At 48.7% G+C, this 17754-nt stretch overlaps 1 protein-coding gene across 1 annotated transcript in view; it reads left to right on the top strand.

The window, feature by feature from the left end:
- LOC115466358 (butyrophilin subfamily 2 member A2-like) overlaps positions 1–17754 on the top strand; it is a 223353-nt gene that overhangs the window by 192958 nt on the left and 12641 nt on the right. Inside the window, exons 18-19 of the mRNA XM_030197547.1 lie at positions 9720–9740; positions 9835–9861. Coding sequence (XP_030053407.1) covers positions 9720–9740; positions 9835–9861 — 48 coding nt within the window. The remainder of the gene's footprint in view (positions 1–9719; positions 9741–9834; positions 9862–17754) is intronic.

Genomic DNA, 17754 nt, shown 5'->3' with positions numbered 1-17754 from the left:
CATCCATCCATGTCCAGCAATTCTCCTCTATCTCCTGCTCTCCTCTCCATCCATGTCCAGCATGTCTCCTCTCTCCCCTGCTCTCCCCTCCCATGTCCAGCAATTCTCCTCTGTCCCCTGTCCTCCCCTGCCATCCATGACCAGCCATTCTTCTCTGCCCCCTGTCCTCCCCTGCCATCCATGACCAGCCATTCTTCTCTGCTCCGTCCTCCCCTGCCATCCGTGACCAGCCATTCTTCTCTGCCCCCTGTCCTCCCCTGCCATCCATGACCAGCCATTCTTCTCTGCCCCCTGTCCTCCCCTGCCATCCATGACCAGCCATTCTTCTCTGCTCCGTCCTCCCCTGCCATCCGTGACCAGCCATTCTTCTCTGCCCCCTGTCCTCCCCTGCCATCCATGACCAGCCATTCTTCTCTGCTCCATCCTCCCCTGCCATCCGTGACCAGCCATTCTTCTCTGCCCCCTGTCCTCCCCTGCCATCCATGGCCAGCCATTCTTCTCTGCTCCGTCCTCCCCTGCCATCCGTGACCAGCCATTCTTCTCTGCCCCCTGTCCTCCCCTGCCATCCATGTCCACTGATTATCCTCTCTCCCCTCCCCTCCCTTCTCCTTCATGTCCAGCAATTTTCTCTTCCCTGCCCTCCCCTTCTTCTCCAGCCCCAGCATCAGACCCTTCTCCACAGATCAGCCCCAAACCTCAGCGTCTGTCCTTGGTCCCTTTTTCTCCCAGCCAGAGTCAGACTCTTCTCCCTAAATCAGCTCCCTTCTCTCAGCCCCAGCAAAATACCCTTCTCTCTCCTCAACCCCTAGCGCCCAGCATGTGCCCTGTTCTTCCATCCCCAAGGTCTGCCATTCATCCAACCCCCACATCAGACCTTCTCCCCACCCGACATCGAGATCCAGCGCCCCTGCCCCAGCTGCCCGCCCTCTTGGCTTCCCGACAGCCCTGCTTTCCGGTCCAAACCTCCCCCCCCCCGCCCTCCGCGACGCGTTTCAATCTTTTATTTATTTTTTTTACTTGCAGTCACAGCGCCGGCGTTGTTGAGAGGACCAGGCTCGCCTCCTCATGCCTTCCTTCCCTTCGCTGTTCCGATTCGCTGCCTCTCAGTGTCCCGCCTTCGCGGAAACAGGAAACCACATCACAGGAAGGCGGGACACTGAGAGGCAGCGAATCGGAACAGCGAAGGGAAGGAAGGCATGAGGAGGCGAGCCTGGTCCTCTCAACAATGCCGGCGCTGTGACTGCAAGTAAAAAAAACTAAATAAAAGGTTGAAACGCGTCGCGGAGGGGGGGGAGAGGTTTGGACTGGAAAGCAGGGCTGTTGGGAAGCCAAGAGGGCGGGCAGCTGGGGCAGGGGCGCTGGATCTTGACGGGCAGCAGGAACGGATAGCAAGTCAGGAACCCTAGGGAAAAAAGGTGCCGGTACGCCGTACCGGCGCAAAAAAAGCACTGGTTTTATGACTATTCTTTGCTCTGTTGATTACGGGCTCCTGGACCGTGTTTGTTTGCTCACCTGTCTGGTCAGTGGTTGTGCAACCCCGCCGGTTCCGGAAGTCCTGCCGGCTACCCGAACTCAGGGGCTCAACTGTTGGATTATTATGGTAAATACTTACAGTATTTGCAGATTTACACACACACAGCTTCAGCGTTAGAAAAAATAAGTATAAGTTCCCTGTTATGGTAACAGCAATTAATATTAACTTTTTATCTTCATCTCTCTCTCTCTCTCTCTCTTACACACCCCAGAATAACCATAGCTTAGTCTCTTTTAAAGATGAAGTAAATACATCTCTTTACTCACAGATTGTGGTTAGAAAGAAAAATACATCTTGCATGTATATGCAGGCAGGCTTAGAAAAACATATAACAGTATATTTAGTTTATCAACTTTTTACATGTGCTCCGATGACAATGGATTCTATCAAGCATGTCCTCTCAGGTTAAGAAAAGAAAAAACAAGAGAGAGCTCATGTGTGGCCTAAGGGCATTATACTGTTCTTAACCACACCCACAGGAAATACATGGTTGTGACCTCACCAGGCAAGTGACATTAGAGGTCACAGGGTAATCATAGAGAAATTGCTGGACAGATAATGCATGAAAAATACAAAACATATTCTAACAAACCCCTTCTCATGCATAACTGTCTTGCAATTAGTAATGCAAAGTCCAAGCTTGATTCGCAGATTCTCAAAACGTTCTCTGGGTAACGGCTTGGTCAGGATATCAGCTGTCATCTCACTAGTATGACAATAGTCTAGACTGATGACCCCATTTTTCGCCAGCTCTCGCACGTTGTGGTATTTCGTTGCGATGTGCTTGGTGCGTGGCTGAACCCTGTCATTCTGTGACAGTCTGATGCAGCTCTGATTATCTTCCATTATCTGGATTGGTCTCTGTTCAGCTATCCCAAAATCCAGCAAACGTTTCTCAATCCACATCAGTTCTCTGCATGCTTCTGATACAGCCACATATTCAGCTTCTGTAGAAGACAGGCTCACAATGCTTTGTTTATGACTAGCCCAAGATATTTGTACATTCCCATACATAATCACATATCCACTTGTGGATTTATAATCAGAATGATCCCCAGCCCAATCTGAATCAGAGTAACACATTAGCTTTGGGTTACTATTGGCTGGAATTTTTAATTTACAATCAGTGGTACCCTTTAAATACCTTACCACCCTCTTCCCCGGATCATCACCCGGATCACCTCCCTTCTGCCCTTGCAGGTGGGGGCATTGCATCAGGAGAATATCCAGTTCCTGGTTCTCGCCCGAGCCATTCACCCGGTGATTCTGGGACTGCCCTGGCTCCGTCTTCACGCTCCAGTGATCGACTGGTCCACCGGAGAGATCGGGCAATGGGGTTCCCGGTGTGTCGAGCACTGCCTCCAGCAGGTCAAGCCACCCCTACCACTCTGCTCGGCTCAGCTTCAGACCCCGCAGGAGGGGTTGCCCAGGCTACCTAAAGACTATCAGGACTTCCGTGATGTGTTCAGTGCCCGGGCGGCTGATACATTACCTCCTCACCGGTCCTTCGACTGCGCCATAGACCTCCTGCCAGGAACCAATCCACCCCGGGGTCGACTTTACACCCTATCCCGTGAGGAGTCCCGCGCCATGAGGGAGTACATCCGGGAGAACCTTCTCAAGGGCTTTATCCGAGCCTCTACTTCGCCTGCAGGGGCCAGGTTCTTCTTTGTATCAAAGAAGGATGGGTCCCTCCACCCCTGCATCGACTACCGGGGGTTGAACAAGATCACGGTGAAAAACCGGTACCCGCTTCCACTCATCCCGGAGTTGTTTGACCGCCTTCAAGGGGCCAAGATTTTCACCAAGCTGGATTTATGCGGAGCCTACAACCTGGTGTGGATTCGGGAGTGGGATGAGTGGAAGACGGCTTTTAACACCCACGAAGGACATTTTGAGTACCGGGTGATGCCATTTGGCCTATGTAATGCCCCTGCGGTGTTTCAGAATTTTGTCAACTTCATTTTCCAGGATCTGCTCTACACTTCGGTGATCGTGTACCTAGACGACATTCTGATCGTCTCTTCCTCGCTGCCCCAGCATGTTTCCCACATCCGCACGGTATTTCAGCGCCTCCGGGAACATCGGCTGTATGCCAAATTGGAAAAGTGCTCGTTCCAACAACAGAGTCTGCCTTTCCTGGGGTATATTGTCTCTTCCACCAGATTGCAAATGGACCCCGGGAAAGTGACTGCTATTCGTGACTGGCCAGCTTCCCAGGGTCTGCGGGCCTTGCAGAGGTTCCTGGGGTTCGCCAACTACTACCGGCAGTTCATCCAAGACTACTCCCTCATCACGGCTCCACTAATGGCCCTCACGAGGAAGGGCGCTGATGTCAAGAACTGGACGCCGGAGGCGGTTGCTGCATTTACCACCCTGAAGAAGGCGTTCCTTTCTGCACCAGTCCTCCGCAGTCCGGATCCTACCCAGCCTTTCGTGGTGGAGGTGGACGCCTCAGCCCTGGGAGTAGGGGCCGTGCTCTCTCAGATGTCTGCTGCCGGGAAGAAGCACCCCTGCTTTTTCTTCTCCCGCAAGTTCACCCCCGCGGAATGGAACTATATGGTGGGGGATCGGGAGCTTCTGGCACTCAAGTTAGCTTTTGAAGAATGGCGCTACTTGCGGGAGGGAGCAGCGCATCCGGTGACGGTGATCACCGACCACAAGAACCTGCTATACCTCCAAAATGCCACCAGACTGAATCCTCGCCAGGCCCGGTGGTCTCTGTTTTTTGCTAGATTCGACTTCCGCCTGATTTTCAGGCCGGGGGAGAAGAACGTCCAGGCAGATGCCCTGTTCTGCAGTTTCGAGGCTCCCGGGGACCAGGAGGAGCCCTACCCCATGCTGAACCCGGCCTGTATTCCCTCCATACCTGGAGCTGGCGCCGCTTGCCAGAAGGCAGTACCAGTGAGTCTCCCCAGGAAGGTGCTACGCTGGGGGCACGCTTCCGAATTCGCCGGACACTTCGGGTTCCACAAGACCCTCCATCTGATCTCCCGGTCGTACTGGTGGCCTCGGATGGTGCAGGATGTGCTGCAGTATTTGTCCACCTGTCCGGTGTGCGCCCGAACTAAGAGTTCCCATCAGCGGCAGCGGGGCTTGATGCCGCCCATGCCGGTACCACAAAGGCCCTGGGAGGACCTGTCCATGGATTTTATCACTGATCTACCAGCCTCCCAGGGCAACACTGTCATTTGGGTAGTGATAGACCGGTTCTCCAAGATGGCTCACTTTGTTCCAATGAAGGCCTTACCCACTGCTGCCAGCCTTGCTGCCAGCTTCATGACCCACATCTTCAGGCTCCATGGATTACCCCAAAGGATCATTAGTGACCGCGGCTCACAGTTCACCTCCCGCTTTTGGCGAGCGTTGTGTCAGCCTTTGGGGTAACCACTCTTTTCTCATCAGCGTACTACCCACAGACTAATGGAATGGTGGAGCAGGTCAACCAGATGGTGAAGGCGTTCCTCCAGGCCTACTCCAATCAGCGCCAGGATGACTGGTCCACTCTACTACCCTGGGCTGAGTTCACCTATAACAACAGCCTGCATTCAGCCTCCCGGACTACACCATTCAGCACCATCTATGGACGCCATCCACGTCTACCTCTGCCTATTTCCCCCGCGGAGGTCCCACCTCAGGTACAGCCCACGGTCCGTTCGCTTCAGGAGGCCTGGAAGAAGGAGCAGGAGCAGTTGTGCCGGGCAGCGGTCAAGGCCAAGGAGACTTACGATCGCAGGAGACAAGCGGTGCCCACGTTCCTGCCGGGAGAGAAGGTGTGGCTAAGCACACGGTACCTGAGACTGCGGCTCCCATTGCTCAAGTTTGCTCCATGATTCATTGGCCCTTTTGCGGTACGCTCCAGGATAGGAGCAGTGACTTACCGGTTGCACCTACCCAGTCAACTCCGGGTGCACAATGCTTTCTATGTGTCTCTCTTGAAGCCTTTCCGCAGGTCCAAGTGGCATCCTGAACCCAAGAAGCTGGTTGTGCCTGAGAGTGATCCAGATCCCGAGTACGAGGTGGACCGCATCCTGGACTCGAAGCTGCGGAGAGGAAGGCTGTTCTACCTGCTGTCCTGGAAACATTTTGGACCAGAAGACAACTCCTGGGAGCCAGCAACCAACGTCCATGCTCCAGACCTGGTCCGTGAGTTCCATTCTCTTCATCCTACTCGACCCGGGCCGGGGAGAAGGGGGAGGCATCAGGGGGGGATACTGTTACGTCCCTCACCTAGTTCCAGGCCTGTGCGGCCAATTCACCGGCGAGTCGTGGTCCGGCGGAGATAACCGGCCATCTTGGATGTGGTTTCTCCAGGACAGGTTGGCCATCTTGGGATGGGCATCTCTGCTTGTTGCGGCCATCTTGGAGTTGGGTGCTTCAGGAAGGAAGCCCATATTTTGGTGTAGGACATCTCTGCTGATGGGGCAGCCATCTTGGATCAGCTGCACATGCTTGAGCCTAATTCCTCCACTACTTAAGGCCCTGCCTTCAGTCCTTCGTTGCTTCGGCCTCAATTGTGTTTGAGATCCACGCCGGTAATCCTTGTTTTCATTTCCTGTGTTTCTGACCTTGGCTTGTTCCTGGACTACGCGTTGTGTTGCTGCCTGCCTTGACCTTGAACTGTTTTATGACTATTCTTTGCTCTGCTGATTATGGGCTCCTGGACCGTGTTTGTTTGCCCACCTGTCTGGTCAGTAGTCGTGCAACCCCACCGGTTCCGGAAGTCCTGCCGGCCACACAAACCCAGGGGCTCAACTCCTGAAGGACAATGGCTAAGTGCAGGTGAAGCTAGGGGTTGTCTGGCTGCCTGACCGAGTGCGGTGTCACTCCATCTTCACCGTGCTCAGTCAGGGCACAAGGGCTCACACTTTCCCAGTCATAACATCAGTCCTCCTTTTTGAGTCACTTTTGCTGTTTTCTGTGTGTATCAATAACCCTGCTAGGATCCAGTGAAGATTTCAGAGTGTGAAACTGGCTGATGACTGGAATCATTAAGATCAGGGCAGGGCTCTGCCATTTTTCAAGATGGCAGCGCTGGAGGCTGGAGTGAGTGGGCATTGCACTGGGTCACATTTTGGGTGTTTGGGTAAGCCTGCCTCTTTGTCTGAGAGATCACATCTCTAGGATAGGTCATTTGGAAGTTTTTGTGTTACGTATGATCCTTCTATTTCCATTGGTCTCATGCAGATTTGTCAAATCTCATAAAAGCCTTACTGTTACATGTTTATATTACTGTAATGCAGTTACTTGGGTTTATTAGAAAAGGAAACTCATTGGTTAGAGTTGACCCAACATACCACAGTCTACCGGACAGATGGGTTGATAAAACTTGATCCCATGATACCAGTTCTTATTCTTTCATTAGTTACCAATAAAATGTTGGGTACATTATAAGATATTACATCTTATAATCATCTGTAAAGCTTGTGCTGAGTGTTCATCACTGTGCTCCTATTCATAACTTCATAAAATGCATCCCTGGTCATAAACTATATTCACAGGATGTAAATTTGATAAGTGGTCCTGGTCCTACAGCGTTCATTTAGTTCAGCATTGGGAGTTTGGGTTATCAGTTATAAAATGGGTTGAGATGTGGGAAAGATTTACCACTGTTTTAAAAAACCGGGAGCCGGTTGATATTGTATATCTGGATTTTCAGAAGGCTTTTGACAAAGTGCCGCACGAAAGACTCCTGAAGAAATTGCAGAGTCATGGAATCGGAGGTAGGGTATTATTATGGATTAAGAACTGGTTGAAAGATAGGAAGCAGAGAGTAGGATTGCGTGGCCAGTATTCTCAGTGGAGGAGGGTAGTTAGTGGGGTCCCGCAGGGGTCTGTGCTGGGTCCGTTGCTTTTTAATGTATTTATAAATGACCTAGAGATGGGAATAACTAGTGAGGTAATTAACTTCGCCGATGACACAAAATTATTCAGGGTCGTCAAGTCGCAGGAGGAATGTGAACGATTACAGGAGGACCTTGCGAGACTGGGAGATTGGGCGTGCAAGTGGCAGATGAAGTTCAATGTTGACAAGTGCAAAGTGATGCATTTGGGTAAGAGGAACCCGAATTATAGCTACGTCTTGCAAGGTTCCGCGTTAGGAGTTACGGATCAAGAAAGGGATCTGGGTGTCGTCGTCGATGATACGCTGAAACCTTCTGCTCAGTGTGCTGCTGCGGCTAGGAAAGCGAATAGAATGTTGGGTGTTATTAGGAAGGGTATGGAGTCCAGGTGTGCGGATGTTATAATGCCGTTGTATCGCTCCATGGTGCGACCGCACCTGGAGTATTGTGTTCAGTACTGGTCTCCGTATCTCAAAAAAGATATAGTAGAATTGGAAAAGGTACAGCGAAGGGCGACGAAAATGATAGTGGGGATGGGACGACTTTCCTATGAAGAGAGGCTGAGAAGGCTAGGGCTTTTTAGCTTGGAGAAGAGACGGCTGAGGGGAGATATGATAGAAGTGTATAAAATAATGAGTGGAATGGATCGGGTGGATGTGAAGCGACTGTTCACGCTATCCAAAAATACTAGGACTAGAGGGCATGAGTTGAAGCTACAGTGTGGTAAATTTAAAACGAATCGGAGAAAATTTTTCTTCACCCAACGTGTAATTAGACTCTGGAATTCGTTGCCGGAGAACGTGGTATGGGCGGTTAGCTTGACGGAGTTTAAAAAGGGGTTAGATAGATTCCTAAAGGACAAGTCCATAGACCGCTATTAAATGGACTTGGAAAAATTCCGCATTTTTAGGTATAACTTGTCTGGAATGTTTTTACGTTTGGGGAGCGTGCCAGGTGCCCTTGACCTGGATTGGCCACTGTCGGTGACAGGATGCTGGGCTAGATGGACCTTTGGTCTTTCCCAGTATGGCACTACTTATGTACTTATGTACTTATGTACTAACAATGGGGCGATGGTGAGATTCTTGCACTGATGTTTTGAAATATTGTGGTATTCTATGTGTTTATTGTATTTTATCATATTATTTTCTAACATATGGCCAGACAAAATTTAACCACTAAAGTGGGAGAGGAATCAAATATTTGGTTGAGATCCTTCCAAAGAAGGATAGGGTAGGGTTAAATTGCCATGTCTCTCAATGGAGGAGGATGAATAGTGAGTGCTACAGGGATCTGTATTGGGACCTGTGCTATTTAACATATTAATAAATGATCTGGAAATTCAAACAACAAGTGAGGTGATTACATTTGCAGATGACGCAAAACTATTCAAGGTTGTTAAAACACGTAGACTGTGAAAAATTGCAGGAAGACCTCAAATCATAATTACCTAATGTTAGGGTCTACCTTTGGGCTTCAGCACCCACGAAAAAGATGTAGGTTTTGTTGTAGACAATACGCTGAAATTTTATGCCCGGTGTGTGGTGGCAGCCAAAAAAAGCAAACAGGATGCTAGGAATTATTAGGAAAGGGATAATATATACTATAATGTCTCTTTTGCTCCATGGTGATACCTCACCTTGAGTATTGTGTTCAGTTATAGTCTCCATATCTCAAAACAGATATAGCAGAATTAGAAAGCGTTCAAAGAAGAGTGACCAAGGGAGTGAAACTCCTGTCATATGAGGAAAAGATAAAGAGGTTAGGGCTCTTCAGCTTGGAGAAGAGGCAGCAGAGGGAAGATATGATTCAGGTCTATAAAATCCTGAGTGGTGTTGAACAAGTAGAAGTGAATTGATTTTTTTTACTTTTTCAAAAAGTACAAAGACTAGGGAGTATCATGGAAATACTTTTAAAACAAATAGGATGAGATATTTTTTTCACTCAACAAGTAGTTAAGTTCTGGAACTCATTGCCAGAGGATGTGGTAACAGCTGTTAGCGTATCTGGGTTTAAAAATGGTTTGGACAAGTTCCTGCAAGAAAAGTTCATAATCTGCTATTGAGACAGACATAAGGAAGCCACTGCTTGCCCTGAGCTTGATAGAATGGATTGTTGCTACTATTTGGGTTTCTGCCAGGTACTTGTGACCTGGATTGGCCACTGTTGGAAACAGGATACTGGGCTAGATAGACCATTGGTCTGACCCAGTTTGGCTGTTCTTATGTTCTTAAAGTTACCCAGACAAATCTTTTGACTATTGCCTTGTTATGATTAGTAAAGTGAAGAACATTTTTAGAAATCAGAAACTTTAACTTTTATCCCTTTATATTTTTATATAGAATCTCTTCGTACAGAACTTGGTAAGTAATTGTAAGTAATTGTTCTCAAGTTTGTCAAACATTTGCTTAAAGATGTTCTAAGGTCTGACAGTTGTGTTTTTGTCTTTGATTTCAGAGTGGAGACGATGCTGTAGCTATGCAGGTAACACCATCTGACAATCTCACCTACTCAATGTGAAATTCCTCTTCTATGTAGCTGTTCTCAATTCCAGGAATAACATGTATAGAATGTTTGTACGTTTGGGAAGCTTGCCAGGTGCCCTTGGCCTGGATTGGCCGCTGTCGTGGACAGGATGCTGGGCTCGATGGACCCTTGGTCTTTTCCCAGTATGGCATTATTTATGTACTTCTCAGTGTGATCTCACAGTACAGCCTTGTACAGATGGTGTTAGAGAGAAAAAAGTTATTTGCTGTAATAGAGAAGAGCGTGTGTGCTTACTGATCATACAATGCAAAGTTAGGGAGTTATCCCTCTGGTAAGGAGAGAGTAGAGAAAGAATATTTCTCCTAGGACAAGCAGGATGTCAGCTACATGTAGGTGTGCCCTCCCCTGATGGCTCCCATTGGACAGAGTTTCTCTCCAATAGCTCAGAGAACTATTTTTTTTTTTTTTTTTGCTCTCTGAGCATGTATGTGGGCTGTCTCAATGTGTGTCAAGATTCCAACTTCTGCTGTCAGCCATTCCCAATGGTTGGAGTTTGCAGTTCTCCACCAAAGAAACCAAAAGAAACCAGCAAAACTACCTGGAAGAAGAAACTACGCTGCCTGAAAAGACAGGGTTCAAGAAATGCTCAGGATGCAGCAATAAGATGAGCACCCAGGACTCTCACGATCCATGTGTCAGCTGCCTTGGAGTGACACACCACGTGAAGTCATGCCTCTGCACACCAAAAAGCACAGGAGGCGAGCCCTGAAGAAATCTCTGGCAAAAGAAAATTCATTAGGAACTTTCCTTTTCTCAGGCAGCACAGGCTCTCCCTGCCCCTCCTCTGGGCCTGGCCCTGCTGCCTTCGGTGTCTCCGAGGTTACAGCCATAACCATGCTGTAATCAGCCCCCCACAGAGAAACTCTGGGTCTTGGTCATGATGGGCAGATGGTGACTTCCCACTCAATCACAGAGCAAGCCCAGGAAACACTCCAGCTAGTGGAACAGCTTGGCACCACTCCCTCCAGAGCCAAGGAACACCTTCTGGCTCTGCCCATCCCCCCAACACCATTGCTGACGACATCGGTTGTGTCAGCACTAATGTCAGAATGGCAGCCCCACCCCTAGGAACAGGAGGAGCACTCGCAGCAGCACAGCAAGAGACACTGGAGGGCTGCCCTGCAGGGAGCTCTCAGCAGAACTGTGGACAGCATATGCAGGACACAGGCAGAGCAAGCACACATCAAGGACTCTGCACACCCTAGCAGACACACAAGGGACCACCACTCCTCCTGCTCGGACTCCCCCTCCCTGCACAGAGAACACAAGTCCTAGGACAGACACCATGGGCACCACAAAGCAGGAGATTCCATGATTGGGGACACTACCACAAGTGCAGACACCATCAAATGGACTCCTCATCTGCATCTCTCCTTCCCAGAAAACAAACCAGTCAACCCAGCTCAGACCTCAGGACTCGCAGCTCATCTATCTCATACAGTTCTACAGGATACCACTCCTCACCCAGCTTGCAGCCTCACCCTAATTATGGCTTACCAGCCCCAGGAACCCACATCGGGAAAACACAGCAACACCAGCAACTCCTACAACTACTGGCATAGCTCCTTGACCAACAACAGCCAACACCCCAGAGGAAAACCCAAACCAAAGACACTCCAGCTGTGAAGTCAGCACCCTCAATGATTCTGAAGCCAGCGTCCTGACTAACAAAAGCTTGGACTACTCATCCTCCACCTCACCACCAGCACCTCCCAAACCTTAATCAGCGACTCCAACTGAACCACAGCCCACCCCACAGCCAGAGGACCTGATCTATCCCAAATTCCTCCAGAAGCTTGCCAATCTCAACTTCTCCAGAAGAGGAACACCAGGACCCACTGGCAGTACATTGGCACCCCCTTAGTGGTGCCCTAACACTTCTCCAGACCCTGGATACCCCCAAGCACTCAACTGCTCTCCCGGTGCACAGGACACTCCTGGACTGCAAGGAAAAAATATGGCACACCCCATTCACTGGATTACCAGCATGAAAATGACTGGAGGCCAAATACCATGTGCATCTGGCACAAGGCTTCAACAAGAAGCAGCTACCCACCAGTCCATAGGCGTCAGCTCAGCCCTCAAAAGGCACAAGAAGTCCCTGCACCAACTCCAACACCCCACCGGGGAAGGACCCCAGAACCTTAGACTCTGTGAGTAAGAAGATCTTCCAGAGTGCTATGCTTAGTTCCTGCATAGCAACTCATCAATTCCAAATGACCCTCTACCATGAGGCAACATTAAACAAACTCAAAAATGGGCTGCTGATCCTGACCACACCTGCTCAAGACTTCCTGCCCTTGATTTTCCATGACCTTGAAGAATATGGCAAGCACCTTTTCAAGTATGCTTTCAATGCCTTCAAGACATCCATTTCCGCATGCCGCCTGGTATGGCTTTGTGCCTCAGTGCTTCATGAAGACCTCCACGAAAGCTTGGTAGATGCCCTTTGCATGGGGGATAAACAGAGGGTTAAGTGACTTGCCCAAGGTCACAAGGAGCTTCAGTGGAAATTGAACCCAAGTCATCAGGATCAAAGCCTGCTACCCTAACCATTAGGATACTCCTCCACTTCCTTAAGGAGGCAAGTTGTCAAGTGTTATGACTCATTGGTTGCCACCACAAGACAATCCACAAGCTGCACCATTATTCAACACTGAGATGACAACAGAACAATAGTCAATGACCACAGCAGTAGAATGGCTCCTACTCACAGAAAAGACGGACCAAGGACAGAGGACATCAGAGTCAGCCCAAATAGACAAAGCAGAATCAGAAACTTTGATGGACTGCTTATGCCTCACATCCTGGTAGAGACAGGATCAGATTCTTTGCGAATATCACAGATCACCACTGACCAGTGAGTGCTAAGCATTGTCAAGAGGGGCTACCACATTTGCTTCTAATACCTCTCACTGAACAAACCACCACAGGCAACCAACGAGTCATAACACTTGACAACTTGCCTCCTTAAGGAAGTGGATGAGTAGCCTAATGGTTAGTGTAGCAGGCTTTGATCCTGGTGACTTGGGTTCAATTTCCACTGAAGCTCCTTGTGACCTTGGGCAAGTCACTTAACCCTCTGTTGCCTCAGGTACTGTGAGCCCTCAAGAGACAGAGAAAGTACCTGCATATAATGTATACAGCATGGTATAGTAGCACTATAGAAATGATTAATAGTAAGACAAGACATAAGCATTGCCATGTTGGGACAGACCAAGGGTCCATCGAGCCCAGCACCCTGTTTCCAACAGCGGCCAAAAGAACAAACAATTTGTCCCATCCCAGAAATAGTGAATTGTTCCCACGTCCATTCAATAACATTCTATGGCCTTTTCCTCCAGGAAGCCGTCCAACCCCTTTTTAAACTCCACTGAGAAAGAATGTGAATAACGGTAATCTGTACTGTCTATAGTTTGTGAAGAGAAATATCGGGAAGACCAGCATAAATTACATTATAATAGTCCAAATGTGTTTCAACCAATACACAAAGTAGCAAAGCTTTCATCAGTGAGAAATACTTGAAGGGAACATATCAGATGAAGGGATCAAAAACTTTTTCAAACAGTAGCAGAGATGTGAGAAGAAAAAGGGCACTATCAAAGTGGACTCCAAGGTATTTTATAGGTTCTATCAATTGAATGAGAGACCCATCAATAGTAGAAGTGTGAGAAGGATGAGAACAGTGGCCGGTGAGCCAAATTGTTCAAATGTTCTGCTTATTAAGGTGAAGATGATGGGAAACTCTGTCAAGACATCTTTGCAGAGAACTGAGATCAGGATGTCAGGTGTCCTGGGGAGAAACTAAAAGATGTCATCAACATAAATGTAACATTTAATGTGAGACTCCTGGATAAAGAATACAAGTGGACTAAGAAAAACACTAAAAAGCAAGGGAGAAAGAATCGAGCCGTGAAGAAAACCACAATGGAGAGGCATTGGATCTGAAAGAATGCCCAGAGAGAAATGAGCAAAATCAAATAAGCAATGTGCCACAGAGACCCATAGAAGAATATAGATAACAGAAGGAAGTAACTGACCAAATCAAAGGCAGAAGAAAGATCTAAAGAAACTAGCAGTAGAACATTACCACGTCCTATAGCTGTTTGGCAATCATTCAATAGGGAAGCAATAACCGTTTCAGTTGAATACCCAGGTCGAAAGCCAAACTGAGAAGGATGGAACATGTTAGAAGACTAAAGAAGTTGTGAGAACTGCAGCTCCTTGTGACTCTGGGAAAGTCACTTAACCCTCCATTGCCCCTGGTACAATTAAGTACCTGAATATACTATGTAAACCGCTTTGAATGTAGTTGCAAAAAACACAGAAAGGCGGTATATCAAGTCCCATTTCCCTTCCCTCCCTTTCCCTTAAAAAACACAGCTTTCAAGTAGTTTGCTAAAAAAAGGCATATCCAAATCAGGGCGATATCTACCTAAAAGGGCCAGATTCAGAGACTGATTTTTCAGCAGAGGGCGAACCAAGCCCAAGGCCATCTTCTACTGTGAGGGCGCACACTCAGAAGTCCTCCTGTTCAGACTTCCTATAACACCATGGGTGTTCACCAAGTGCATCGCTGTGGCAGCAGCGCACAGGAATGACTGGCTGGTCATGGGATACTCACTGCAGGAGACCAATCCACCATGCCTCTTTTCCAGAACCTAGGCTTCCTCATGTCACCATCACAGATATTGGCCTTCATTGGGGAGGGGGGGAATCCATATCACCCTGGCAAATGCCTTTCTACCAGCCACATGTGCTGACTCCATCATTACTCTAGCCAGGCACATCTCTTCCTGGCCCTAGGTGTCCCTTGGCTAGGGAGTCACCTAAATGTGGCTGATGCATCCTGCTTGTCCTAGGAGAAAGCATAGTTACTTACCTGTAATGAAGGTTCTCCATGGACAGCAAGATAAGTCAGCCACACAACCCATCTGCCTCCCCCTTCTGGCCACTCTAGCCCTAGTTAGGGACACAATGAGGGCTGAAGTGGGAATCTCGGACGTTCCTCCACAGGGACAGCCCACATGCATGCTCAGAGAGTCAAAAAAATCTCTGAACTACTGTATTCTGCCCCCATATTCATGGAGACAGAATATATTGTGATGTATATTTAATGTGAGCATTATTTGTATTCAATTGCATTGTTTGTGTAATAGTTGGCACTGTGTACTGGGGAGACAGTGAGAGAGTATCAGGAGGGAGAGTCAGGAGGGAGAGAGTGAAAAAGAAAGAGTACCCATAGGAGGAATGGAGAAAATGTGGGAATAAAATGTTGGAGAAAGAAAATCAAAAGTGGAATAGAGAGGAAAAGAATGGGAAGAAGAGCTGGAAGGATAGAAAAAGAGGAAAACATCAAGAGAAATGGGTAGAAGAGAAGGACAATTACTCAAATATCCACTAATGAAGGAAAGAGACAAGTGTCACGGACAGTACCCCCCCCCCCCCCCCCCCTTTAAGGCTTCCCCTTACGGGTACCTGGGCTTCCAAAAAGAAGTTTTTTGGACCAGAACTGAATTATGTACATTGCCAGAGAGTAGTGACAGAATGTAAGTTACCTTCGTCCTATCATCAGGAAAATCTCTCTGCTGCAGAGAGAAAACAGTTTGACATTGGTTAAGGAAGCCTCTGCATTCAGTAGAATCCCCAGAAAAATGAGGTGGGGTAGGTACCTTAATATGGCTATCACTGCGCATACTGGGTGGAGAGGCCCTAGACCTAGCTGCTTCCTCCTGTTGTGAATCCTGCCGCTGGGCAAGGGTGGCCACAGCCTCAGATAATTGGAGTACTCTTCCCGCTATCTCCTCGAGAAGCAAGATGGCAGCAAAGGGCTCCATCGAGCTCATGGTTCTGGCAGTCTGTCACATTTGTGAGCCCTTGGCCCAGAGGTGGCCGCGTGAGAATCACCCAACCACCTCTGGGTAGACCGAGTCCCCTCAGAAATAAGAGTACTCCAAAGAAGAGGAAGTGACATCACGGACCAGGATGGCTGCCTGAACGCGGAGCTCCGACGGAGCTTTAATGAATGCGAGCAAAACCCATTGAATACAGCAGCACTTTGAGGCGTGGCTTGTGGGGGAGAGGTCCCGGAGTTATACCGCCGAAGAAGGGGCTCGAACGATTCCATTTCACGCCAGAACCAAGCAGAAGAGCGCCGGCGGTTGTGGCGGGGCCAGAACGGAGCGAGGACAAGATGGGGGCGGACCCAGCGGCAGTCGAGGAGGAGCAGGTCGCTACAGGCTCCTAGGCAGCTGGCGAGATTACTAAGGTGGATGTAGTGGACTGGTTCCAGGACCTGAAGGCCGATCTGGCTGGGGTCCGACAGGATGTACAGACCGCCCTGAGAGAAATCAGGGCTGAGCTCTGGGATCTGGGCGCACTTGTTGGAGACGTGGAGGAGGGGATGGTGACTCTTAAGCATGATATGGGAAACAAGTAGTGGATACCGTTGCGGTGGAATTGCAACAACTTAAGGAGCAGGTGGAAGACCTGGAGAATAGGTAGCACCAAAATAATTTGAGATTTAAAGGCATCCCAGATCTGGACATATTCAGCAACTGTGAAGCAGTGATTCGGGAGTTATGTGGCTACATATTGAATCCAGAGGACGGTGGGCAACTACTGGACCTCCACATCCAAAGAGCGCATAGAGTGGCTGGCCCGCAGAGAGAATCCAACCAGAGAGACATTGTAGTGTGCTTTGCAGATTTTCCTATGAAGGAGAAGATCCTGACTAAAGTGAGGCAGCAAAAAGAGATTTTATGGAAAAACTATAAGGTTGGAGTGTTTCAAGATCTGGTATGGACTTCTTTACAGAAGTGTCGCTTCTTCCGAGAAGTCACAATATTCATGCGGTCAAAGGGGATTCGCTATCGGTGGCTTTTTCCATTTCCAATGTGGCTAACGGTGGATGGGAAGTCTCGCAGAGTGAAGACCCCAGATGAAGCATGGTCTACATTGCAGTCTTTGGGGTGTAAAGGTGTTCCAGGTCGGCAGGAATTACTGGAGATAGCCAAGGGACCCAGAGCGGATTCAGCGTGGCAGACGGTGGTGGATCAGGGAAAGCAATCTGACAAGCAGGCTTCCTGAAAGAAAGCAGAACTGTCCCTGACTGATTGATTCATTGAGGACTTTTTGAAGATAAGCAACCAATTTTGGGGGTGCTATAAGTAGGGGGAGAGGGGAGGGAGGAAATGGCACCCTGGTGAGAGTGGGGATTATGTGAGCTTGTTGGACGACTGAGAGGGGTGAGCTGTGGGAATGCAATTGGAGGGGTGTTGGGTATGCAATTCTGTGGATCTGGGGTTGTGGGGTAGAGGGAGGTTTGGTAGGACAGCATAGGCGTAGTTTGACTGTTTCATTTGAGGGGGCAAAGGAAGGGGCGGGCCATATTAGCATATTCATTTGCATATATGTATATGCAAATTATGCTAATATGGAGGAGGGAAGGAAGGGAGCAAGAGCTGGCTTTTTTGGGGGGAATAACCATAATGAATATGTATAGATTATGGTTATTCCCAAAAAAGCCAGCTGTTTCTCCCTTCCTTCCTTCCTTCCTTCCTTCCTTCCTTCCTTCTTTCCTCCTTACCCAGCACTCCCTCTTCCTCTCCAGTAGTATTTCCCCACCCCCTTTCCCATACCACAGATGCACATTTCCAAAAGCTGACATATTCCAATTAATAAATTCTGAATAAAATACTTTTTTCTACCTTTTGTTGTCTGATCATTTCGTTTTTCACCACTTCCACCTCATCAGAGGTCACACGGGAGTTGCTGTCACCGGTACTGGAGATGCAAGTCGACGTGCCATCCAGGACGATGCTGGAGAAG

The sequence above is a fragment of the Microcaecilia unicolor genome, chromosome 3, assembly GCF_901765095.1.
Source record: "Microcaecilia unicolor chromosome 3, aMicUni1.1, whole genome shotgun sequence".
NCBI lineage: Eukaryota > Metazoa > Chordata > Amphibia > Gymnophiona > Siphonopidae > Microcaecilia > Microcaecilia unicolor.
This window is presented reverse-complemented; position numbering and strand designations above follow the sequence as displayed.